The following is a 26,510-nucleotide window of genomic DNA, read 5'->3' on the forward strand; positions in this document are numbered from 1 at the left end:
TTAAGTAAAGCTTTTCAGAAATGTTTCGTATGCCTTATTGAAATAATGAAAATAAATTTAAAAGGAACATCATTGATGTTTTAGAAAAATAAAATCATTTATTTTATAGACACATCTGGAATGTTAATCTTGTAAAAAAAGTACAAATTCCCACTAAATGTCAGACTCTCTTGCGAACATACATACTACAGCAATCACTATTAGATACTATGATCCAGGTACTTCTGTGTGTGTTTTACATTCATTCTTTCTAATCTTCACATCAGCCTTGTGAGGTAGTAGGTATGCCATGCTGAGGCGGCATCTCACATAGCACAACCAGAAGGCCTACAACCAGAATATACAACTATGTCCTGGGGGGCTTTGGGGAGAAGAAGAAGAAGAAGAAAAAAGAAGGTTGACAACAGATGTTAGCTCAGGTGCCAATCTTTAAAAAAAAAAAAAAAAAGACAAGAAAAAATACCATGGAGCTGCTTTTTGCCAGGTGGCCCCATCCTGCCTTGTCTGTTCGATTATGCCTGGGACTCTCCTTTCTGAGCCTGATGCTTCTTCCCACTCCCAGTCTGTGGGCTACCCTGTGTTCTTCCAATAAACTTCTTAAACAAAAGAATATTTCCTTGAAAGAGTAATCGATTCTTTAAAAGATAATAGATTTTGATATTCTTGAATTGCTTCCTTACTGTATTCGGTAAAAAGCTTCTTGGCCAACAACCGGTATTTTCCATTGATGTAAAACTGAGCAAATGCCTCTGTAACTGAATATTTGTGGTTTCCACAGGCTACTGGATACTGTGTTTTCCTACAACAGTTAGTTTTTAGTGTGGACCCATGTGCCAAATTCTTCTAAAATTCGCTGCAACCTGAATTCTTTTCCTCTAATTCTCTACTCTTATCATTTAAAGAACAAGAAAGCCAAAGCAGCTCTTCCTAATATAAAAATAAACAAGTTTCTCCTGTTCCTCTCCCCTGGTGAAGTTTTTCTGCCATCCTTTCTGCTTGCTTTTTCTCTTTTCTCCCCAGTTTTTGAAAGCAACGTCGCCGTTGCTGACAGCTCTAAATTTCTCCATTAAAAAGAAAACAAGCCATGCTGTGGCAGTGTTTCACATACAAAGTGGATGAAGATTGGCAGGGCTGCTAGCTCAGGGCCAATCTTCCTCATCAAAAAAATAAAACCAAATTCGCAATATAATAGCTACATTTATCTAATCTGTTCTCTGTGCCAGGCATGGTGCTAAGCTCTTTTCATGTGTTCCCTCATTTAGTCTTCACAGTAATTCTGTGAGGTTCATGTTGTTATCCTCATTTTGAGATAAAGTAGATGAGATTTCGGTTAAGTGGTAGTAAGTTAAGAAGTGGTAGAACTGGATTCAAACTCTGGTCTATCTGACCAAAATCTGAAGTCTTCACCACTCTAGTCTAGAGATTGAAATGTCATTCCTCCTGGCTGCAAAGCCTCTGTTTTTTATGATCATCTTTCTTTTCAAACAGGCCTCTGATTGTGCCTCCAGACATTAATCTCTGCCCAAAAGTCTTTCCTATTCCCTCAAGGCTGGTCTCTGCTCTCAGAGGGACATAATTTAAAAAACCAAACCAAATCAAAACAAACAACTGTCATTTCCTACTGTCCCCATTGTGTGGGTGCTGTCATTCCATCAAAGCAGGGAGTGGAGAGCTGATGTAGGAGAGAGAGAATTTCAGTGATAAATTAGGTGACCTTGTGGGAGGATTTTGAAACACAACTCTGTAAAATCATACCATCTGAATTTTAGTTATGAAAATTGTTTTTGTGTACTAAATTGCCTAATTATCAAACTGAAGAGAGTTTTGTGCCACTTACTCCTTTGTGAGCTGCACAGTTTTACCCTGTTCCCCTTCCTATCCCAGTGGCCTGTTTTTAGAGTAACCACCGTGTGTGATGAAGGAATAGTAATTAAACCTGACATGCACGTAGGCAAGCTTTTTCTCTTTCTTGCTGTAATGGCAAATAAAATCTGCAATCTATCATTAAAAGCCAGGCCTGGGGGCCGGCTCCATGGCCGAGTGGTTAAGTTCGCGCGCTCCACTGCGGCGGCCAAGGGTTGGATCCTGGGCACGGACATGGCACCACTCGTCAGGCCACGTTGAGGTGGCGTCCCACATCCCACAACTAGAAAGACCTGCAGCTAAGATACACAACTGTGTACAGGGAGGGTTTGGGGAGATAAAGCAGGAAAAAAATAAAAAAAAAAGATTGGCAGCAGTTGTTAGCCCAGGTGCCAATCTTAAAACAAACAAACAAACAAAAAAAAACAGGCCTGGTAGTTTTTCCTTCTCTTAAAGTTGAAAAGAAGCAGTAATACTTGGTGACTTAAGTTATCATGTTAGTGGCTGTCTCTCACACTGGTATTTTGACTGTTAGGAACTATGAAAAGTTACTTTGCTATACAGACCAGCTTAATTTTTTTTCTTCGATTGCTGTTTATTCATTCAGCTGATGTAATCAAGAGTATAAGATAGAGTGCTAGTTTTAGAATAATACATTGGCATTAGTTAAATACTATCATTTTCAGTTCTAAAAACTTCATTAGTATTAATTACTTCTTTCTGCTGGTAGTTTTAATGGATCCTCTTCTATAAAGAGAGAATATACTAGAAATCCTGGTTAGCATTACTTTTCTCTTTTCAAATACATTTGTTTTAATTAGAAATTTATAAATTGAGCTCTGCAGTATCCTTTGACATTGTAATATCCGCTTTCTTCATGATTACAAATAAAGCTTGTAATACCAGGGACATTGATAGCCATGAGTCAGAGTAGGAGATAAATATTCCAAACTCTTTTCACACCCAACTGTCTGCCGAGACTTTTGGCTGGCCTCTTAAAAAGAGCCTTATGCCAGAAAGAGAAAGTTCGTCATCTTCCTAAATTACAATTTGTTTGACTCTGATTAAAAACTAAAGTAAAGTAGGAAGACAATTCAGTAGCAGGAATCTCTGGTGTGTGGTAAAGACCTCACTCTTTGTAGCCACTCACCCTTGCCACTCGGTCCAGATTTTTACATGGCTTGTTATTGAAAGTGGCGGGATCTTTTTAGCAGGAAGCACACTTGCATGCTTACCCTCGCTCACTCTCTGTCTCTCAGGCCTGTGTGTTTCCTTCAGGAGGCAGAATACTAGAATTATTTTTAGGTAACAATTAGAAAATGGAAATCTAGCGTTTTCTTATGTAAGTACTAGGATATTTAAGAGTTAGAATAGTATGCTTCCTAAATGCAACATGCCATCCTGGAATAGGGAAAGGAGATTAATGGAAAAGCTGTTGAAATTCAAATAAAGTCTGTAGTTTATAGTTTTGTACCAGCGTTAATTCCTTAGTTTTAATAGATGTACCATGATTATATGAGACATTAACATTAGAGGAAGCTGGGTGAAGGGTATATGGGAACTTTCTGTATAATCTTTGCAACTGTTTCAGAAATCTAAAATATTTCAAAATAAAAAGTTAAAATAGTGTGTATCTATACAGGTAGCAAAATTATGAAGAAATGAATACCACCAGAGTCAGGATAGTAACTATCTGTACAGAGCAGAGATGAGTTGTGACTGGGGAGAGGCACATGAAGACTTCTGAGGTGTTGGCAGTTTCCTGGGAGATGATTACACGGATATTCACTTGATACTTATTTATTAAATTGTACATATGTTTCATACTCTTTCCTGAATGGATGTTATATTTCACAAAAAGAGGATTGGAAAATGATATATATCTTTTTGATTTAATAAGATTGCAAATCAATAGTGGGGAACATTTGTTCCTGATGCCTTGTATTCCTTAATTAATTTAGAGTTTATAAATATTTTCTTTGGTGTGGCAGTGAGGCTTCAGCTATAAATTGCCTCTCTCAATCATGGTTCTGTGTAATTTGTTTAGGTAGAAACATTGAAGCACAATGATCCTTTTGCTCCTGGTGGAACAGTTGTTGTTGCAGCTAGTGATTCAGGTAAGGAAATAATTTATCAGTTTCTTTGGACAGTAAACATTACCCTTTTTTTAAAGCTTTTTTGCTCTCCAAATATATTTGTCCTATTTACTTACTTATAGCTTTAAAATTATCACACAGTTATATCCAATTTAATCTACTAGTAACAATAATGATAAATGTTTGTGTATCACTTTCTACTTATCATTCATTATCTCATTTATTGTTGATGTTAAATATCTTACTAGCATTTACTGTAGCCAATATCGGTAAAGCCAATAAAAGTATTTTTGCTTTATAAAAGGCAGTGTTGCTTAGCAATTTCAAAGTCAACATTGGCTCTTAAGGATCTTGGCCTAAGTTAAAAATTAGTGGCTTCCAGTAGGTAATGATAATAGTTTTACAAATAGTGGCTAGGTTTTCTTAATAATGCAGAGAAAAGCTAAATGTTATTCCAGCATCCAGTCTTCCTGCCTTATTTATGGTGTCTCATTTTCCATTTATTGTTTCAATATCCTTTTAAGTAATATTCCCATTTTAAAGATCAGGAAACTGAGGACCAGAACATTAAGTCATTTGATCAAGATTATACAGCTTACTAGATTTTAATCAGGTGAAGCCAAGATTCAAACCGAAGTCTGACAGAATCTAATGCTTTTTCGACTAAGTAATTCCGCTTGTTTCTCTCTGTTCATTTAAAAATTAAGCAAACAGGCCAGCTATTGTGTAGGAGAGCAGGGAGTTAGAGGAAAGTGGTCTCAAAACATGTAAATATCATGCTGAAAATAAGATGCTTTATTTTTCCACATGAAAATAGGGGTGAGTTATTCAGCACATAAATTTGCTGATTGTGGCAAATTGAGGATTATGAGCAAAAACAACAATTAGTAGAAGTGCCTTCACAATTTGGATTTCTTGTACAAATTGTAACAAGATGAGATTTAGCAGTGTGTGTGATTTGTTTTCAGGTTGAAAATTAGCTTCCTAAATGAATAGCAAGAAGGAATGTAAAAAGCAGATTTATAGAAAAGATTTAATGTAGTCCTGGGTATTGATTTAAACCAACATTTAGAATGGTAGCAAATAAGATTTCTAAAAGGCTTATTCTAGTAATAGTAGTTAAATTATATCTTTTTAAAATACATTTGCTGTTTTAGACTCTCATGCTTGAACTGATAAAATAATATATTGCCGGAGATATTGTATGATTAGAAGGGATAACCTAAGAGAATAAAATGAAAAGTTAATACATTTATGATGAACTCCTGATTGCCTACACTAAGGAATGACAAGTGCTTTGAGAATTCATTAAAGTTGCAAAAATTTAAAGGAAAGGGAGGTCACCTTTATTTGGGATAAATCATGAATGACTTCAAAGCAGAAGGTTGCTTTTGTGGTATGCCTTGAAAGAATGGGCTAGGATTTTTAATAAGTAGATATGGAAAGAGAATATGTAAAGCGAACAGAGTAGCATGAGCAAGGAATGGAGGCAGGACATGTAGGCATGTTCAAGAAAACAACCAGGGGCCGGCCCCATGGCCGAGTGGTTCAGTTCGCGCGCTCCACTTCAGCGGCCCAGGGTTTCACCGGTTTGGATCCTGGGCGCAGACATGGCACCGCTCATCAGGCTGTGCTGAGGCGGCATCCCACATACCACAACTAAAATACATACAACTATGTACTGGGGGCATTGGGAAAAAAAAGGAAAAATAAAATCTTTAAAAAAAACCCAGACATGTTGATAAAGCTTGTTTATAGATAGAGAAATAGACAAGTTAAGGCTGAAGTGGTTGATTGCAGCCTTACTGTAGAAAGTTTCTATTGCCTTTGTTAGTCTTCTCTTTCAGTTCCAGTTCCCAGGTCATGTCCTATAAAGTGGTAGGATAAATGACTATAGTAGCCTGGGAGGGGGCTAAGATTTATTGTTGTTAATCATGATAATAATAGATGCCACTTATTGAGCAGTTGCATGGTTCCGGCACTCCATTTTCTCGTACATACTTGGTCTCATTTAGTTCTCACGGCAACTGCGTGAGATAATTGGTGTTATTGTACAGACAAGGAAATCAAGACATGGAGCGAGGAAGCTGTTTTACGAAGTTCAAGAAGTAGTGATAGATGGACCCACATCCGGATGCGGTCTTGATCTTCCACCAACCCCTTTGGCCATTCCTTGTGTCTCCTTTGCTGATACTTCTGCTTTTCGTCAACTTCTTTATGTTGTGTTGCTTTAAGTTTTAGACCCTGGACCTCTTTTTTTCTCGGTCTGTGCTCCCTCGGGGATCTCATTTGGTTTCGTGGCTTTACATACCATCTGTATGCTGATTTATGTCTCTAATCTCATCTTTTTCCTTAAAGTGGTAGACTCAACTTTCTTTATTTTGGAGGAAATGTTGCCAAATACTCAAATCTGAATAACCCTTGTTTATCTGTCACTTTTTTCAAGTGGAAATGGCGTTCCATGAAAAAAGCAGCTAGTTCAACTTGTTTCTCAGATCATCATGCAAGTGCTCTTCCTCCAGATAACTGTCTGTTGGTACTCAGCAGAACTGCTTTATGCATATTTTGTTGCTCAGAATTTTAAAAAGATGTGTACCTAACGTCACAATTTATTAAAACTAATAATTTTTATTGATTCATCAAGGACCAACGTTCTTAGTTACAATTGGCCTTTTTCTCCCCCCTGCAAGTTTGTGATGGTGAAGAATTAGAGTGGCTACCAGCCAGGACAGTTTGGTGCCACCGCCTTGATTCCCCCTGAGGCATCAGCAGTTTTCCCCACCACTGGTTTTGCAAAATTGTTGCAGAGCTCAGGACTGTGAGAAAGATAAGTAACATCTTCATGTTCTGAAAATAGTTTTGACCTTACAGACTTCCCTGAAAGGGCCTTGGGACCTCTGGGGTCCGTGGACCACACTTTGAGAACTGCTCATCTAGTGTGTTCTAAAAGATTTTCCTGTTGCCCTGTGTTGTGCTGGTCTCTGTTGCCTCAGGATGGCTTGCTCCCAGGAGGTATCTGGGACAGATGTCTCCTTTTATTCAAAACAGGAGCAAGAGAATAATCTCAGTGTCCTGGAGAAAAGCTGAAGAGTAGAGGTTATCTTTTTAGTTTTGTATTTAGCCTGGTGCTTCTACTCTTCTCAGAATACTAACTTACTATGGTGGCATTGTCCAGTTCTGTGCCTTCAACGACAGCTTATTTCCTGATGACTCCAATTTAGTCCTCTAGTCCTGAATTCTCTTCTGAGCCTCCAGTACCTTCAAGTTACCTGCTGGATATTTCCTTTTAGGTGTCATGCTTAACAATGCTTAAAATTGAAGTAATCATCTTTTCTAATTAGTCTCTCCTTCAAAATATAGTATGAAAAAAACAAAAAGCAAGTCTTTACCTCCTCCTACGTTCTTTCTGTATTAATGACACTATTACTGACCTCGAGCCAATCATCCCTGACTTCTTCTCTGTCATTCCTCACCTCCAATAAATTGCCAAGTCCTGTTTTTTTAATCCCCAAATGGACTGTGTCTCTTCCTCCTTATGCTCAGCTTTGTTTCGGTCCTCATCATGTTTTACCCAGACTATGATACTAAATTGCCTCCAGTCTCTTTACCTCCCAGTCCATCATCTACATGACTGCCAGAGTTGTCTTTCTTAACATTTGATTGTTTTACTAACCACAAGTCTAAGTCACTAGCCTTGTGCTCCAGATATGTGTGTATGTGTGTATAATTTTTATTATCATTTATATATTATGTATATTATTTAGTCTATATTATTAATATATATTATTTATATTATATGTGTGTGTGTGTGTGTGTGTGTGTGTGTGTGTGTATATATTTGTTTGCTGAGGAAGATTTGCCCTGAGCTAACATCCATGCCACTCTTGGCCTCTATTTTTTAGTATGTAAGCTGCCAGCACACCATGGCCACTAATAGAGTAGTGTAGGTCTGTGCCTGGAAACTGAACCTGGGCCGCCAAAGTGGAGTGCCTTGAACTTAACCACTAGGCCCTGGGGCTCGCCTGTATATGTATATACATTTGATGATCTTTTACATAATGTGTCACAGGTATATGTCTGAAAGTAAAGTTGTCCACCCTGTGAAATATAAAACCATACTAGACATCTTCTGGATGTCCCATCTCTGTTAATAGTACTACCATCGACTCAGTTGCCCAAGTAGAGACCTGGGAATCTTGGTTGTATCCCTACTCTTCTACCCTCAAGCTTCTGGGACATGGCAGACACTTAGCAATTCACTGCTGAAGAAATGAACCGATGATTTGTCTCAACGTCTGCCACATTGTCCTAAGACTTTGAATTGATTGCAAACATAAACAGTCTGCAGAGGGGAGGGGTTGTCGTGATTAGAACGTGGGTGCTTGAGTCTAACTGCCTGAACTTATTCAGATAAAGTTGTAGTTCCTTAGGTTTTCTTAGTCTCAGTTTCCTAAACTATAAAATGAGGTTGATAATTATACCTCATGGTTTGTTGTGTAGATTAAATGAGATAATGTATGTTAAAGTATTTATTGTGGTTCCTATCACAGTAAATGGTAGCTGCTATTATTATTACTACTACTACTACTTTTTAATTTAATGGTTTCCAAACACAAACTGTTACTTGTAGTATACTTTTTGTTAGTTCCAAGTGGAATAGGGACAATACAGAGAGAGATTTTTGTCTTGACTTTTGTAAAAGTTCTTTTTCCACTTCATTATAAATGAGATTAGTTCCAGTGTCAGAAAATTTTTTACATGGACTATTTTACTGACGCCTGACTCGGAAAGTGCACAATCTTTCCAGCTCTTAACCAAAGCTTTATAACATCCTGAGGATGTAGAAGGGAGCTCATGGCCTCCCCAGAGCATCTTTGACACCAGCAGTAGTAAAATACAAAGTAGGTCTTTGTTTTTATAGACAATGACTCAGGCTAAGCACATAGATGTTCATATATTTTACTGTTCTTAGCCTCTGCTTTCTTTCATGTTTTTTCTCTAATTTTCTCCATTTCCGCAAACCACAGACCATAACTGTCTCTTCAAGGCCACTTAACTTTTTTTTTTTTGGTGGGGGGGAAGATTAGCTCCAAGCTAACATCTGCTGCCAAACTTGCTCTTTTTGCTGAGGAAGACTGGCCCTGAGCTAACATCTGTGCCCATCTTCCTCTATTTTGTATGTTTGACGCCGCCACAGTTTAGCTTGATAGGTGGTGCATAGGTCCCTGCCCAGGACCCGGACTAGCGAACCCCAGGCCACTGAAGCAGAGTGCGCAAACTTAACTGCTGTGCCACCGAGCCAGTCCCACCACTTAACTGTTTGAATGAAAAAAATGTGTGTGCATGAGCAGGTGTGTATTTGTGTACAGTCATGCGTCACTTAACAAAGGGGCTATATTCTGAGAAATGCCTTATTAGGTCATTTTGTTGTGTGAACATCATAGAGTTTAGTTACACAAAACTAGATGGTATAGCCTACTACACACCTAGGCCACATGGTACTAATCTCATGGGACCACTGTCGTATACGCAGTCTGTCACTTACTGAAACATCATTATGTAGCTCATGACTGTATTTGTGTATAGTGTGTGTATGTCTCCCTCTTCTCCCACCTCCGTTCTGTCCACAAGTAAAAGAAAGTGAAACCTTTTTTGTGAAGACTTCTTTGCTTCTTCCTCATAAACCTAGGTGTTGCTTCTCCTTTGCTCTTTGAACCTTAACACTTACTGTGCACGTGTATATCCCTCAGTTAAATCAGGAGTTCCTTGGAGGTAGGTGTTGTGTCTTATTCCCCTCTAAATCCCCAGTACCTAGCCTTGGACATAATAGATGCTTAGTAAACCTGAGTGGATGAGTGGGTCAGTGAGTGAGTGAGTGAATTGGAGACCAGCTTGAGAAAGTGGATCGTTTATTGATGACCAACATCTACACCTCAGATTATCTATGAGTATCTCTTGAAAGTTTTCTGTGAGCTTGAGCTTGATTCTTATGGGTCATGAATGGGTCATTGGGGGCAAAAAAGATTTCTTCCTCCTCTCAGGATTCTTTGGTAGACAGCTGTTTTATGGAGATTATTTGTGAGCTTTAAAACTGGTTTCCCTTACTCCTTGTTGGTCAGGTGTTTGTGCTAGGAAATGTTATGATATCTTTTTGGAAGATCCTTAATAAATACACAGTTTCTGTCCTTTTTCTTTTAATGTTTTCCTTTTTTTTTCTTCTTCTTCTCCCCAAAGCCTCCCAGTACATAGTTGTATATTCTAGTTATACGTCCTTTTAGTTGTGCTATATGGGATGCTGCTTCAGCATGGCTTAATGAGCGGTGCTAGATCCCTGCCTGGGATCTGAACCAGCAAAACCCTGGGCCGCCAAAGCAGAGTATGCAAACTGAACCACTCAGTTATGGGGCCCGCCCCCATTTTTTTTGTGTGGTGGGGTTCTTTTTGGTTTTTTGGTTTTTTTTTTTTTAATTTTTGGTGAGGAAAATTGGCCCTGAGCTAAAAATCTGTTGCGATTGTTGCTGAGCTCACATCTGTGCTAATCTTCCTCTATTTTATGTGGCATGCCACCGGAGCATGGCTTGACAAGCAGTGCTAGGTCTGTGCCCAGGATCCAAATCTGTGAACCCTGGGCTGCTCAAGTACAGCGTGTAAACTTAACCACTATGCCCCTGGACTAACCCCCAGCATTTTCAACAAGTTTGAGTGTCTCCTATTTGCCAGACCTTCTTCTAGGCCTTAAGCATACAGTAGTGAACGAAACAAAGTTCCTATCTTTATAGAGCTTATATGGGAAAGATAATTAAATATATAATATATCACATACTGATGAATGCTGTGAATTAAATCAGGGTAAAGAGGTAAAAAGTGGTATGCCTAAACTGTAGCTTTATCATTCACACCTCACAAAAAAGCATATCGGCATAGTATGATCTCAAATATGTGAGGAAAAAAAGCTGTTAAAGAAGTATGCTAAGATATTAATGAGGGTTATATCTGATATTGAGATTATAGATGATTTTTTTATTATGCTTTTATATATTTTTCCAAAACGTTCATTACCTTTGTTCTTGGGGAGAAGAGGGTGCTAACAAGGTCAGATTTGCATTTAAAGCCTTATTCTGCTGGCCCATAGCTCCCGTGAGCATCAAGAGGAAGAAAGCCACCTGCTGAGTTCCTCTCCAAGTGTTTCTGGAATTCCTCAGCAGGTGTCTCATACACAATCTGAACGAGTTCACACTCAGTCCTTCCAGTTTCTGGAAAGGCCTCTGTTTCATATCAACCATGATCAACATCTCAGAAAGTTCTTGCTGAGGTCTTTTTCCTCAATTTGGGGCAAAAGTGCTTTGTCATTCATCCAGGATACGTGCCCCAGTGTTTGGACCAGTGCAGAACAGGTCATTTATTCTGATGAAGGAAGTGTAGAAAAACTCCAGTAGGCAACGTGTAACATATTCTTCATATACGAATGTCATGTTTTTTATTAATTGCTTTCACAATATACACGTCACAATATTTCAGTCAAACCTCACCTAACTCAGTGTTATTGCCACACGTGTTATGACTTCTTGTAAAAGCTGTGGGACAACGGCAGAGAAAAAGCATGAAGCAGATTTTTAAGTCCCTCCAGTGAAATGAGCCGAAGTCCTTTTCCCTCATCACCCTGCTACCAATCAGGAGAGCGTGTGCACCCTGCTGAGGCTGTCCCTCAGCTGCTGCAGCTCGGGAATTACAGGTGGAGGAGGAGCAAGGAGGGAAAGCCTGACACAGCACCCGGGACGAGGCTGGGCCCCAGGCTGTGACTCAGCAGATATGTAGTAGTAAAACATCTTCTGTAGCTAAAGCTGCAGGATTTCTTGTAACTCTGGACTTTCACCCTCCCTCTCAGGTTCAGAGTTGTTGGTGTATCCCTAAAGGATTGATTTTTTTGTGTTTCTACCCACCCCCTTTTACCTGCTTCTCCCAACCTGTGGTTGTCTTGGTGACAACACAAACAAAAATAATATATATCTTCCTTCCTTCTTCTCTTTATGCCCATGGTCCATTTTTAGAGGTAAAGGCATACTTTACACATTAAATGTGTGGGTGGGCACACTTTTGTTCTAGAACGTTTGATACAAGGACAAAGAGTTGAAGAAGAGCAAGGACAATTTTTCTGTGCCTCTCCACTTGCTCTGTCTTACCCTGTCTTGCAGTTCTGTTTCTCCTCCTTCCTTTGTTTCTCTCTACTTTCTGACATCAAGCAGCAATTCCTATAAACATTCTTTGACTTCATTGATAGCCCTTATGCCTGAACAGGTGAAGCCTATCAAAGTAGAGCAGTTCATTCCAGCCGAAAATGTTAGTCCATTTGGTAAGTGCACTGTGATGGAACAGATAACTTCTCATGCCTGTGGAGCAGTGGTTAGATAATTGTTTTCACAATTACTGTTCCTTCTGCCTGAAATAGCTTTCTCTCCCCTACCTCCATCTATTTGGCAGACTCTATTCCTTATTCAAAAGACCTAGCTCAAATACAATAGCTTCTTTGATACTTTTCCTGATTCTCCCAGATAGTTAGTGATTCCTTTTACAGATTTTTCATACCTAATAGCTCATTTTAAGATTATTTTATTATTGTTTGTTTCATATCTCTCACTAGACTGTGAGCTTTTCAAGGGTAAGAACTATATCTTCTTTTCTTGGACTTGATACATAGTCAACAAATGTTTTTCGTCCTTTCATTCTTCATTGAATAAGCCTTATTCCCTGTTTTTAAGGACCTTACAACCAATAGGAGTGATATCAGTCACAGGTAGCTGTAGTTCAAACTAGAATGCGGTCAGTGCCACAGAGAAGGGAGAAATCACTTCTTGCTGTGGGAGCGAGACGCTCATGTCATTACAGGCTTTGTGGATGAGGTAGCATTTAAAATGGGCCTTGAAGGATGAGTGTGAAATGTGGAATTAGTGGTATCTTGCTTTTCTTTTACTTCTTAATGTCTTTATTGGAAATAGTTTTTTTAAAAAAAGAAATAGTTTAAGCACTTGGGAGCTGTATTATTTGACATTCATTCCAAAGGCTTAAACCCTTTACCTTGAGTTAGTTTACCTGCTTTTAATCTTAAATCATTAATCAATTGATTTATACAAAGGAATGTATCTTGTAGGGTATCAGTGTGCTTACTGTCTTTGTGGACTTAGATCATAAGTTGGGGAACTAATATTTGGGATTAGAAATTTTTCATCTGTCTGAATGTTACCAACTGAAAAGGACATGAAATTTGTTGTCTTTCTGTCACGTTGCATTGATTTTCTGTACTCATTTTAGCCACAGACCCCTTTGCTTCTGTTTTTGGAAGTGAATCATTTGAAGATGGATTTGCTGACTTCAGCACATTGTCAAAGGTAATCTGCAGTGACTAATGGGAAGGTAAAATATACTGTTTCCACCCAGCGGCAGTCCTTCCTTTCAATTCTATGACCCTCTCACAGACATTGCGACTTGATGCCAATGAGTCACAGCAAGTGTTGATTTTAGATAGAAATGGAAGCTAAGATGTAGTTTAAGTGGACATCTTTCTATACAAGAAGACAATGGTGATGGTACAGGTAATTAAATTTTCTACTGACAGGTTTGCTCAACAATTTCATTTTAAGAGTCTTCTGTCTTTTTTAAACACATTTCTTCCAGTTGAACTACATTTTCCCCCTGTTGACTGTCTGGGTCAATAGTTGGTAAAATCTGGTTATTCAGTCCATCTCCTCTGCATTGCCTATTTGATTTTATGTTCTGAGGCTGTTAGGGTTAGTATTAAGGTAATTTATACGTATAATCCAGTGCTATATGTCCAGTACCTATTTTCCAGTTTAGCTCTAGGATTGATTCAAGGCAAAAGAGTAAAATTAGAATATATGTCAAATTGTCCATATCACTAGTTCTCAACTGGGTGTATTACCACCCCACTCCCCACTCCCGCCCCCAAGAAACTTTTGACAATGTCTAGAAACATTTTTGGTTGTCACAACTCTGGAGAAGGACTATTCATATCTAGTGGATAGAAACCAGGGATGCTGTTACACATTCTACAATGCACTGTCCAGCCCCCCACAACATAGAATTATGTCTTCCTCAAAATGTCAGTAGTGCTGTTGTAGAGAAACACTGACCTAAATAGAGCTAAAATTGTAACATCTGATTCATTATAGAAAAATGAATCTTTCATTACTCCAGGTATTAGAAAGGCACGCTCCTCAGACTTGCATTAAGACTTAATCATTCCATGGGATCAGTGTACTTTAAAAAATTGACTTTTAAGTTGTTTTTAATGTTTTTCAAGATTCCATTTTCTTTGGCATTAGTATTAAATCTTTCCTATATTTCAGTGCATCGGGAAGTGTGAAATCAGTATTTTTTTCTTTGATTATTGTTTGGATTAGATATTCAGTGGGCCTCAGGTGGTTTTATATTGCCTGAAGCTTAACAAATCTTTAGTCCAGAGTTGGCTTGTTTCCATATGATCTGTTGCTCTTAATAAATAGTGATGTTATAATCACTATTCATATAGAACAATTTTTTTAAAAAAATTTTCCCTTTTGGCCATGAATGCAAAATAGCCCTGAAATGTCAGTACTCTAAGAATTTAAATAAATAAACCTGCATAATATTGAAGATCATTCTTGCAGATGCTATGTGACCATATCCAGTTTGGTTGGTGTAATGTATATAACCACGTATAAACATTTCTTTTCAAACACAGGTCAACAATGAAGATCCTTTTAGTTCAGCCACATCGAGCTCTGTCAGCACTGTGGTCGTTACAAAAAATGTGCTTGAGGAAACATCGGACAAAAGTGAAGATGTACCCCCAGCACTGCCGCCAAAGATCGGAACTCCAACAAGACCCTGCCCACCACCACCTGGTATGAGAGTTGATACCTTTCCTAAGTCAACTAGAGGCTTTTTTTCTTTCTGAAAAGTATTGTGTGGGCCTTGTTTATAGACTTAAATTAAGGGCCTAAACAAAACAAGTCAAAAAATATGGCAGAAGCCTGCTGCTGTCGTCTCTTCTGACCTCAGTACAGAATAACAGACATGTGCCTGAGAGGCCAGCATGTATAACTGTCATGAACTGCTTTTCTGGCAAGAGCTAATTGCTTTTTAAATTATTTTAGGGGGGCAATAAATGCAAAAAGGAAAGTATCGATGAAATCTCTTGCTTTTTGGAAGCTGATTGATTACCATTTGAACAACAGTTTCCTGCACTTTAATATTTTAATTAATTTCTATAAGAAGATTAATTCAAAGTCCCCTTCTTTTTCTGCCAAATGTGAAGTCTTCTTTAAATCCTTTAATGTGAGAATATCTGGTCTTTTTGGTATCCAGAATTCAGCAGTATAGTGCTTTAAAAGAAAGTATTATTTTTTCTTGAAGGAAAATGTTATTTTACCTCACTTAATAGGAGACTTCTTTATTTTATAAAAGTGATTTTTAGGTCCAGGAACAAATTCTTAATATTTTTGTTTTTTTGTTTTGTTTTTAGTGAAGATAATAAAGTTCATGATAAGTGGCTCAAAAGGCCATCCCCTGAGTGGTTGCAGTGCTGCTAGGCTGTTGTGTGAGGAGACACATCTGGGACATTGTTGTTTTAATCGTATGTCGTATCACCTTGGTAAATTTTTAGCCACGGTAGTTAGAGATGATTATTCTTGCCTTTTCATAGTCTCCCTGTGGTATTTCTAGGGCAGATTATCTTTTTCTTTTTTGACTTAAAGGATTACCTGTATAATTTTTAATACTCAATTGTCCGTTGAAAAGTCAGGTAAACAAGTGATTTATATCTTTTTAGGAAAAGTAGCATTTGTCATATGTATTGCTAGAGGGTAAGGTTGTCAGAATATATTAAAAAACAAATGAGTCAATTTGCTCATGTAAGTTTCACACTTGTAAGATGCAAATAGTGAGGTTATTTTTTAAATCCTAAGTAAAATAATATACTAGTGCTTTAACTAAATCTAAGAATCTTCAGCAAAGCAAGTATATATCACTAGAGAAATTCTAGATCAAGGAAAGAAGCATGGTTTGTTGGAGAGAGCACTGGACTGGGTGCTCTGGGTTCTAATTCTGAATATCTTCTGAGTAGCTCTGTGATTTTGAGTGTAATTTCGTATGTCTGAGCTATTTTCTAGAATTAGAAAAAATTCTAATTTTGCCTACCTTCAGAGGATTTTTTTAGGATCCATTGAGATATGAACATCTTTTGTAAGCTGCTACAGTGATGGAAAGAATCTCTTATTATGGTTGCTATTACCAGTGGAACACATTTTAGGAAATATATATATTTGAAGACATTTTAACATTCTTATCTTTTCTTCAAGAAGTGCTAAGTTTAAGACTTTAAAATTAGAGAATTTGTTTGAAAATGGTGATGAGTTAATGCTATTGTTTGGTCAAAGATCAGTTTATCAGCAGCCAAAAGATTTAGCCGCTGGGCTCCATACATTCTCTTTATTTCTTCAGTTTGAAATATTGTAGGTGGCAAAAGGTAGGTGGGGTTTGCCAAGGTAATTTTTAATTTCATGCTCCTAGGTGTGGTATATAGATCCAGAAAAAAATCTGAAGAATATTGGCATTTTCAAAGGTCATTTGCCCTTACTGCTACTAGTGGATGACTATCAGGCAGAGGTCATAACAGCAGAGACCATGTCAAGCTTTATTCTTTGTCATTCTTCTGTTTTATCCTTTTCTTTCTCCTGGGGAACATGCCGCTTTGGGGAAGAAAAGGTTTACTCTTAGGGCAAAAAATATGATTCCTGGCCCATTTCCTCCCCCTTTGCTATTTTTTCATTTAGCTACATAGAGCTAGAATGTGTTTGAGAGGTTGTGTCTGAAAAATTTGAGGTCAGACTGTTGGTGTGGCCGTTTAAGACCATATTAAGAATGTGTTTTGGGCACTCACCCGCATCCCTCACCCCCAGTTCTTTAACACTCCCTGTGTTCATCTTCTTGTGTGTTTGTGTTTGCCATGTTTGCTGATTGAGTTAATTGTAATGATTTTGATCCAGGGAAAAGACCCATCAACAAATTGGATTCTTCTGATCCCTTTAAACTGAATGATCCATTTCAGCCTTTCCCAGGCAATGATAGCCCCAAAGAAAAAGATCCTGATATGTTTTGCGATCCATTCACTTCTACTACTACCACTACCAGTAAAGAGGCTGACTCAAGCAATTTTGCTAACTTCAGTGCTGTAAGTACTGTGAGTGGGCTGTTTGGGGGAAAATCTTTCCATTTATGGTTTGAAGAGTTTTCAAAGATTACTTCAGAGTCTGCCAAATTTGCATCATTTCAACTAAATTTACCAACATACTAAAAACGATCTTTATTCTTCTCCCAACCAAAACTTCTGTTTGATTCTGTTTTGATGGTTATAAAATTACTCCATTGCACAAATGAGTTTAGTAGTCTTAGTTCTTGTGATATATACCAGTTGTTTTGCAAACTCTTCTCTTAGTCTTGGTACACAATATAAATAAAATCCTGAAAGTTAGTATTTTGCAAATTTTTATGGATGATGGGCCATTAGAGAGTCTTGCTGTCTGTCCACTGAATAAATATTGCCAGTAATGAGTGTGTGTATTTGTAACTGTGTATGTATGTTTGTGTATAAAACTTTGATGATTTCTGAAGATCAGTCAGCAGCTATTTTATGAGAGGATAGGGCCAGGGATCCTTTGAATAGAAAGTAAAACACTGGTTTTATATAATAGCATTTTTAAAATGTAAATGTCAGTTTTATGAAATAAATACAATTGTCAAGAGCTCAACAATCTGTAATTATTTGGAGGGCTCTGATTCATTAGCCTTCCGTATTTACCCTGCATTCTCCCAGAGCTGACTAAAGTAGACCAGTAAAAATGATGGAAGGATGCTGTGATAACGGCATTGGCAGGGCCTGGCCTATAAGATCACAGAAATGGGGCAACAAACTGTGGAGGCTGGGCAAGAAACTTGCACCACTCTGGAGGGACATAAAATAATGATATATAGTCCATCCTTATTCAGATAAAAACAACGCCTTTTTTTGTTGGGGGGGGGGTGTGCGGGTGGCTGAGGAAGATTGGCCCTGAGCTAACATCCATGCCAATCTCCCTCTATTTTTTAGTATGTGGGCTGCCAGCACAGCATAGCTGCCAGCAGAGCCCTGGCCACTGAAGTGGGGCATGCTGAATTTAACCACTAAGCCACCAGGGCTGGCCCTAGGCTTTTTTTTAAAGATAGAATTCTTAGAGTAGATAACAAAGTTTCGTTTTCCCAGATTTTTTTTTTTTTTCAGGCAAAATGACCTTCATTATCACTGCCTATCCTATAACAAAGGAATTTCCCTCTACTTATCGCCTTAAGCTCTTGAAATGGTTTTGAAAATAGGAGACCTGGTGGCCAGGTGACCCTGAGTCTGCCTGATGTCTCCCTCAGTGTAGCATTGGGTCACACAGTCAGTCACTTTATCCCTGCGGCCATTTCCACTTAGAAAGGAGGGAGGCAGTAATCTGCATGCAACTAAGGCAGACAGAATTAGGCTGAGCTACCCACCTTTTGAGTCTGTACTCTTAAGTTCCAGTGCCTTTTAGTTCGAGTGGCTATTTTCTGAATGTGAAGGAACAGAATGGGAGTCAATATTTTGAATATTAGAAAATGGACTGTCAGAATTATACTGATTTAGTTTTTGTTAGATGGAATTTGAGTTGTTTTGAGCAGAGAATCCAGAATTGCTCTTTTTAGGAGATTTTAATCCTCTTAATATAAAATAACCTCTGGCAGTTTGTGGTATTTAATATGCTAAATATGATTTCAGCAAGTCAAAACCTGGTTGGAATGAGTCTTGAACAATAGCTGAGGTACTTTTGCTTATTTCATACTCCAAAATCACAATGTAGTATAATATAAAACAGGTCATAATAAGAATGTCTTCTTGGGCCTGGTGGCGCAGTGGTTAAGTTCGCACGTTCCGCTTCTCGGCGGCCCAGGGTTCGCCGGTTTGGATCCCGGGTGCAGACATGGCACTGCTTGGCAAGCCATGCTGTGGTAGGCGTCCCATATAGAAAGTGGAGGAACATGGTCACGGATGTTAACTCAGGGCCAGCCTTCCCCAGCAAAAAGAGGAGGATTGGGAGCAGATGTTAGCTCAGGGCTAATCTTTCTCAAAAAAGAAAGAAAAAGAATGTCTTCCTTTTTTCATTATGAAAGATTTGTTAAATATTATAATTTCAAAGGCCGTCTAATTCCCTAGGAAAAAAGCTACCATTTCAAAAAGCCTGACAGTTTCTTTCATTTCATCCTGTTATGGTATTCCTCTATATGACAGGACTTGAAACCAAGTAGAATTTTTTTATTTAGTATCTACCAAGGTTGCCGTTTGGAGTGGATAAAAATATTTCCCTGACCTAATAATTACCCGTGTTGAGGTTTTATTTAAACTGTGTTGAAAAGTTCTCAATGCCTGCCACAGTCTTTATAATGCATTTTTAAAAAAATGATTTGATACACGTCTTGCTTGGTATATTAGTATACCCAGTATTCCTATTTTATATATAGCAAAATAAGCATATTCTTTTTCCTGTACCTGGAGGGCTAGGATAAGGTAGGAAATCACCATGAGGTTTAGTTGAAAATGATTTCTCATGTGAGGATGCTGACTAAAGTAGTAAATGTTTTGCATTAGATAAAGAGGCTAGCCCTCTCTTGTTTTTTAAATCTCCTAATTCACCTTAAGTATTTTTACTTTGTTTTGTGTGTGTGTGGAAAATTGTCACTGAGCTAACATCTGTGCCAGTGTTGCCCTGTTTTATGGGGGATGATGCCACAGCGTGGCCTGACAAGTGGTGCTAGGTTTGAGCCCAGGATCCGAACCTACGAACCCCGGGCTGCTGAAGCGCAGCACGTGAGCTAAACCGCTACACCACTGGTTGGCCCCCTTCTACTTTTTTTAAATAATATTTTAATATTTAGCTTTATAGATTTTCTGTATGTCGACTACATTAATTTTTAAACCATGTTTTAATAACTAGTAAAGCTGTGTTTTCAGAAAAAAATTTTAACAAGTAGCAAATAAGACTGTTCTCAGAGTTCTTCATGTGAAACAAGTTGTTAATGTCCTTTTGTAAAAGGTATTTTTCCTTCTTTCTCTTTGTTTTACTCATTAATTTGTTCATTAATTCGTCCATTTGTCTTTTAAATGGCAGTATCCCTCTGAGGAAGATATGATTGAATGGGCCAAAAGGGAAAGTGAGAGAGAGGAGGAACAGAGGCTTGCCCGGCTGAATCAGCAAGAGCAGGAAGACTTAGAACTGGCTATTGCACTCAGCAAATCTGAGATATCGGAAGCGTGAAGAGTTCTCCCGTCCTTTGTCAGCCACATAGTACTCTTCTGAATACTGAAGCTATTTACACTGTATATCAAAACTACCTATGAGCATGGGAATACAAAAGGTTTGAGATTCCTGTAAATGTGACAAAAGTTTGGTTTTTTGTTTTTACTCCATTTAAGATTTGTCTTTTTTTTTTCCTTGTAAAAGCAGTAACCCAGTCATACTCCACGTAGGCCCCTCGTTCTTGTGTGCATTTACTGTGAGCTTCTGCCTGCCTATGCTACTTTTACCTGTAAAGCTAGAGCACTCAGCTTCTGCCTTCTGGAATATAGAGAAATAGTTTCAGACGCTTAGCCGTGTTCTGTAGTTACTCTGATGATAGCCAGTGGGGTTCTTAAAGTTTGCAGTATTCTCCCTATTTGAATGGTTGAGGGAGGGGAAGGGAAAGAGCATCCTGTTTCTTTTATGATAGTGCAAATTGGCCAGTTTAAAGTGCTTGTTTGTATTTCCTTATAATCAAAATGTTGTTCAATTTTTTTTATAGACAAAGAAAAGTATTTTGCATAAATTGAAAAGATATAATTTAGATTGAACCATTATAGCTTTAGATTCAATCTTTTCCTAAATAAAAACGTTAAAGCCTCATGTGTGAAATATATTTAAAAAAAAATTCTCTGGATTTAAAGAATTTTAGATAAACAGATACCTCTCCGTAATTTTAAGTGCTAGACAGTGGAGAAAATTTATCACCTGAAATATAGCCATGGGTATAAGGTAGACAAAAATCTTAACATGGCAGCCATTCAGCCACTGCTCTGGCACTGTCCTCTTTAGTTGATGGTAAGTTTATTTTTGTACTTTTGCAGAAGAAACTTTGGCAAGCTAGAACTGGAAGGTACTTTAATTTTTTGTATATATATTTTTTGTTTAATGAAGGCTCTATTACTTGAAATGTAAAAACTCACTGAATACAAATGAAAAAAGTGACATGTATTAAATCATATTATTGCTTTTTGTCCATCGTTGTGGTTTAAAATAGTTTATTCTCTTCATGTTTTTCACCGATAAAATTGGCAGGCTAACAAGAAAAATCTTGTTTTTTTAATTGGAAGAGAAGGGACTTGTCACCTTATCCAAGCTCTTCGTGTGTTAAAAACCTGTCTCCTGTAAAACTGACCTAGCAGACAACCTGAATTTGAAATAGACTGTGAAGAAGGCTATAAATTGTAGAGTAATCTTAATTTTTTTTAACATAAGTTACTGACTTAGATAATGTGTTAAATACTCTATAAAGAAAAATGCACCTAAAAACCAATTAAAAGTCTTTGTGGTCACCAGGTCAAGGTGGTATTGATCTGTGTTAATCAGAGTAACTTATTGCCTCGCCTATGAATAAATTCCAAAATATCCGATTCATTTCATCTTGGAATGGTGCTTTTTCCTCTCCACACACAATTGGACTGCTGCAGTGCAAAACAAACTTAAACCACTTTCTTGCACTGCTGACTTTTTTCTACTTTTATAAATCGAAACATTTCAGCATGAAAGTCACACATATGAAGCAAGGGCTGAACTATAATCTCAAGGCTTTAATTTTGATAAACTAATTCAGTGACCTACAGATATGTTGGAAAAGTTGATTGAGAAGGTAGTGTTGGGAGCTGTGATAGGTAGTGGTTTTTGGGTTTTTTTCTTCCCCTTACACTTCAGGAAAAAGGTAAGTTGACTTGAACAACCTTCGTTTGCACTGGGAAAATGAACAGATGTTTGAAATGCTTTTAAAATATTTTTTTTAATTAAAAAAACACTCTGGAAAGAACTAAATATCTGTAACTTATAAACACTGACTTTCAATGTAATAAATGTACCCTAATCTTATGTGTGTTTAACTGGATTACATAGATTCTTATCTTTTGTTAAAATACGTATACTCAGTGGACCAATATAATGTTAAAGTATGTATATATTATATAAATATATATGTATCCATATCTCCATGCTCATTTGTGTAGGATGAATGTCTTGGAGTCGTTTGTGGTTATATTTTACATTGTTGACTCTGGCTCCAGAGCCTGTGCTTGAAAAGGACAGATGAGTATTCCTGAGAGCGAGGTGGCACTACTCATGAAGTTTTAACCCTCTTCTACATATTTGTTCAGGTTTATCTGGGCTCTCTTTATAGAATTTTCTCGTATGTTTCAAACTTCTAAATTGTAGCCTGTAATTATGAGAACAATAAACTTAAGTAAGAATAAAGCATACTATCCAGACATCCTATTTGAAATGGCGTTTTACACGGCTCTCTGTTACATCCATGCTGTGTCCGAGGACGGGCAGGTATGCAATCAGCACAGATTAGTATGTGTAAAGTCCTCGAGACAGTACCTGGTATGGAATAAATAATAAATGTTAACTATTATTTTTAGTTATCATGTCCTGTTTTTGTGAAAGAGAGATAGGAAATGTGTGTGCCTAGAGACATTGCCTGAAACATAGGTGGCTTCATATCTATGAATGAGGATTTGTGACATGGACTTTAGGAGGGCACTGAGGTGTAAAAAATTCATACAATCCTGGGTTTGAATTCCTGGCCTACCTTTTTTTTTTTTTTTTAAGATTTTATTTTTCCTTTTTCTCCCCAAATCCCCCCAGCGCATAGTTATGTACTTTTAGTTGTGGGTCTTTCTAGTTGTGGCATGTGGGACACCGCCTCAGCATGGCCTGATGAGCAGGGCCTTGTCCGCACCCAGGATCGGAACCGGTGAAACCCTGGACCTTGGAGCTTGAGAACTTAACCACTTGGCCATGGGCCCGGCCCCTGGTCTACCATTTTTGAGAAAGTTATTTAGCCTCCTAGAGCCTCATTTTCCTCATCGAATGACCATCCTAACACCTAACTCACAGGATTGTTCTGAAGGATTGGACTTTGACAGCTTTTTAATATTATTTACTTTAATTAAACAAATTCAGCCATACTATTACTAATAGTGGAAATAGCTGTAGGTTATTGAACGCGTATTATGTGTGAAGTGCTGCATTAAGCACTTTTTGTGTGTTTCCTCGTTTAATCTTCACAGCAGCCCCAAGTGGTATTATTATCCTCTACTATTTTAGAAGTGGAGAAACTGTGGCTTAAAAAGGTCAAAATAATGTGCTTCAGATCGTGTAGCTATTAAGTAGATGAGCCAGGAATTGAACTGTGGTCTCTCTGACTCTAAAACATGATACTCTTTCCAGTTTACTGTGCTTTCTCTCATTTTGTGTGAAAAAATTTGCTTATAGGAAATGCTAGGGACAGGACATGAGAAATAATAACAAGGAACGTATGTTAAGCTTCAGGCAGGATCCTTTAATGCTTTGCACATCTTAGTTCATTTAATCCTCACAACAAGGGTAACTGTAATGTATAGGTACTATTACTGTCTCCCTTTTACAGAAGAGGTATCCTAACCTAATAGGCACAGAAAAGGCCACAGTTAAGCAGCTGGTAAGTGGTGGAGCTGGAATTTGAACCCAGGAGACTGGCTCTTAGAATTTTAACCACTATTCTTTATTCCTGATAAAGGTGAGAAGCCAGAGGAGAAATGCCGTAAGTAGAATAATCCTTGTAATCTCTGCTCTTGAGAATTAATGAAATAGACCTACTATGTAGCACATGGCATCTTGTAAAACACTTGCCAATTCATTCTTCTATTTAGTCCTTATCAGGATTTAGACTAGTTTCTGATACATGAAAGCACTCAACCATTGTTATTAACATTACCATAAGTGATAAATAAGTATCTAGGGGAGATGGCCAACCTTGCTTTTATTAAAGAAATAGAAATTTTAAAACCGCAAAGCTAGCAAAAATGAAAAATAATTTATCAGTGCTGGCAAAGCTGCGGAAAGAAGACATAAGAAGGTAGGCAAAGACTAGGTTTTGAAGCGTTTGCCACACAGCGCAAGGCATTCTAGGCAGAGGCCACGGTTGTGTATAAAGACAAGGAGTGGGACGTCGTATAGTGTGCTAGCAAGCAGCAAGGATTGAAGCAGTCCACTGTGACTACAGTTGAGGTTTGTGGTGAAGAGTGAAGTTTTTGTGTTTGAGTGTAAGAAAAGATCGCGTTGGTGGTGAGACAGAGGACTGCCTTAGGAGGCAACCAGGGAAGGCAAGGAAAGCAGGTGAAGGCTGTTGGAGTCATTCAGGTGAGATGGTATGGACCTAATCTGGCTGAGGCCTGAGAGAAGGGGAGCAAGTTAGGAGAACTGACTGGCCCTACAGTCTGATGACCATAGGTGGTGAGGGGAAAGGAGTGGTTCGCAAACTTTAGCAAGCATCAGGAGCTCCTGGAGGACTTGTTAAACCACAGATTGTGGGCCTCACCCCCAGAGTTTCTGATTTCAGTATGTCTGGAGCGGGACCCAAGGATTTGAATTTCTAACAGGTTCCAGGATGATGCTAAAGTTGCTGGCCCAGGGAACTCCCTTTGAGAACCACTGAAGTAGAGGCTAACTTCCAAGTCCCTTCGTTCTCCTGCAAGTCTTATTAAATCTACTCATTTAGGTTGCAATGCTATTGCACCCTGTCATTCTATACTTGACCTGTGGATTCTGCTTCAATAGTGTAATGCACCTCCAGTCTTTCTTGTGGATAGAGAGAGTTTCAAAAAATAATAATTGCAAGCTAACAGCTAACACTTACTATGTGCTGGTACTATTTGAGACACTTTATATATACTGATTCATTTTATTTATTTTCAAGATTGGCACCTGAGCTAACATCTGTTGCCAGTCTTCCTTTTCTTCTTCTTCTTCTTCTCCCCAAAGCCCCCCAGTGCATAGTTGTATAGTCTAGTTTTAGGTCCTTCTGGCTCTGCTATGTGGGACGCTGCCTCATCATGGCTTCATGAGCAGTGCTAGGTCCGCCCTCAGGATCCAAACTGGCAAAACTCTGGGCCACCGAAGCAGAGGGTGCAAACTTAACCACTTGGCCATGGGGCCGGTCCCTCTACTGATTCATTTTAATCTCCAAGCAAACCTGTAAGTACTGTTATTCCCAGTTTAAAGATCAGAAAGCTGAGGTACCAAAAGGTTAAATACCTTGCCCAAGATCACAGAGCTAAAAAGTGCCAGAGCTAAGATTCACACCTAGACAGTCTGGCTTCGCAGTCCATGCTCCATCACTCTGCCCTCCCGAAGAAAACTTACATTACAATACTTTTGATGCATGGATCTGTAGTGTACCTCTTACTGCCAGAAAGACCTATATTGTGTGCTTTAGAAATGCCCAGTGAGAAAACCATTGTCATTCCATTCACCTTTGTTAAGGTGTATTGTATTTTGGGTACTGTGCTGGGCCAAGGACAGAGAAGACTCCTGTGAGGGCCTTGCCATCAGTGGCATAATAGGGGAGATATCTACTTACAGTTAGTGTCACAGCATTGCATATTGAGGATTATGATAGGAATGCTGAGCTACCCATAGGAAAGAGAGTAATTCTAGCCGAGAGGATTGAGGAAGGCTTCCCAGAGGAGGTGTCCCTGGGACACAGTGTTCTTACATGGTGACTGTTGAAATAAATAAAGCACAGTTCTCACAACGCCATATTATTTGATGTCAGGGTTGTGTGGACTGGGAAAGACAGTCTCCCAGGAGGCCTCATTTAAGGGCATTCATTACTTTAGTGAATTCAACCTGGTCCAAGGTCTGACCTTCAAGTTTAGAAACCTGATTTTCATCAGTAAAACAGAGCTTCCATTAAGCAAGTTCACGGGCACTGATGTAGAGACCAGAATATCACTTTGCAGTAAAAGTTGCCACAGCGTTTGGAGTGCCCACAATTTGTTGAACAGGATTCCTTTTCCCTTGTTGGTGCCCGGATGCCTCCTGCCTCTGAGGCTTCTCCCTCTCTGTAGCCGGAGCTGCCTGGGCCCCTCTGAAGAACACATGTTTTAGATTAATATGTTTAATCAGGCTACAGTGTGGTTTGGCTGGTTGGGTTAGCTACAATGTCTCTTTGGGGTGACTTCGCATATCTTTGCTCTCATTCATTGTATGTGGGCTCTATAATAGAGTTTAACTCCTCCTAAGGCAAATTTTCCCCAGTTTCTGAGTTCTTAGTGAAACATCTCGGCCCCTGGGCTCTGACTCCACCCTTTTGTTGATCTTATTTATTGAGTGTATATGTGCAGGCCGTCTCCCTGACCCATCCTCCTCTTAAACCATC

At 38.5% G+C, this 26,510-nt stretch overlaps 1 protein-coding gene across 6 annotated transcripts in view; it reads left to right on the forward strand.

Moving 5' to 3' along the window:
* EPS15 (epidermal growth factor receptor pathway substrate 15) overlaps positions 1 to 22,558 on the forward strand; it is a 129,597-nt gene extending 107,039 nt beyond the window's left edge. For 4 of the 6 annotated variants that reach the window (XM_023630074.2, XM_023630059.2, XM_070260003.1 and 1 more), the window contains exons 21-25: positions 3,911 to 3,980; positions 13,266 to 13,342; positions 14,695 to 14,857; positions 17,000 to 17,184; positions 20,177 to 22,558. In XM_023630074.2, coding sequence (XP_023485842.1) covers positions 3,911 to 3,980; positions 13,266 to 13,342; positions 14,695 to 14,857; positions 17,000 to 17,184; positions 20,177 to 20,323 — 642 coding nt within the window. In that variant the 3' untranslated portion in view covers positions 20,324 to 22,558. The remainder of the gene's footprint in view (positions 1 to 3,910; positions 3,981 to 13,265; positions 13,343 to 14,694; positions 14,858 to 16,999; positions 17,185 to 20,176) is intronic. The other 2 variants (XM_023630082.2, XM_070260001.1) reach the window with 1 other exon arrangement.
* Positions 22,559 to 26,510: the final 3,952 nt, after the last annotated feature.

The sequence above is a fragment of the Equus caballus genome, chromosome 2 (assembly GCF_041296265.1).
Source record: "Equus caballus isolate H_3958 breed thoroughbred chromosome 2, TB-T2T, whole genome shotgun sequence".
NCBI lineage: Eukaryota > Metazoa > Chordata > Mammalia > Perissodactyla > Equidae > Equus > Equus caballus.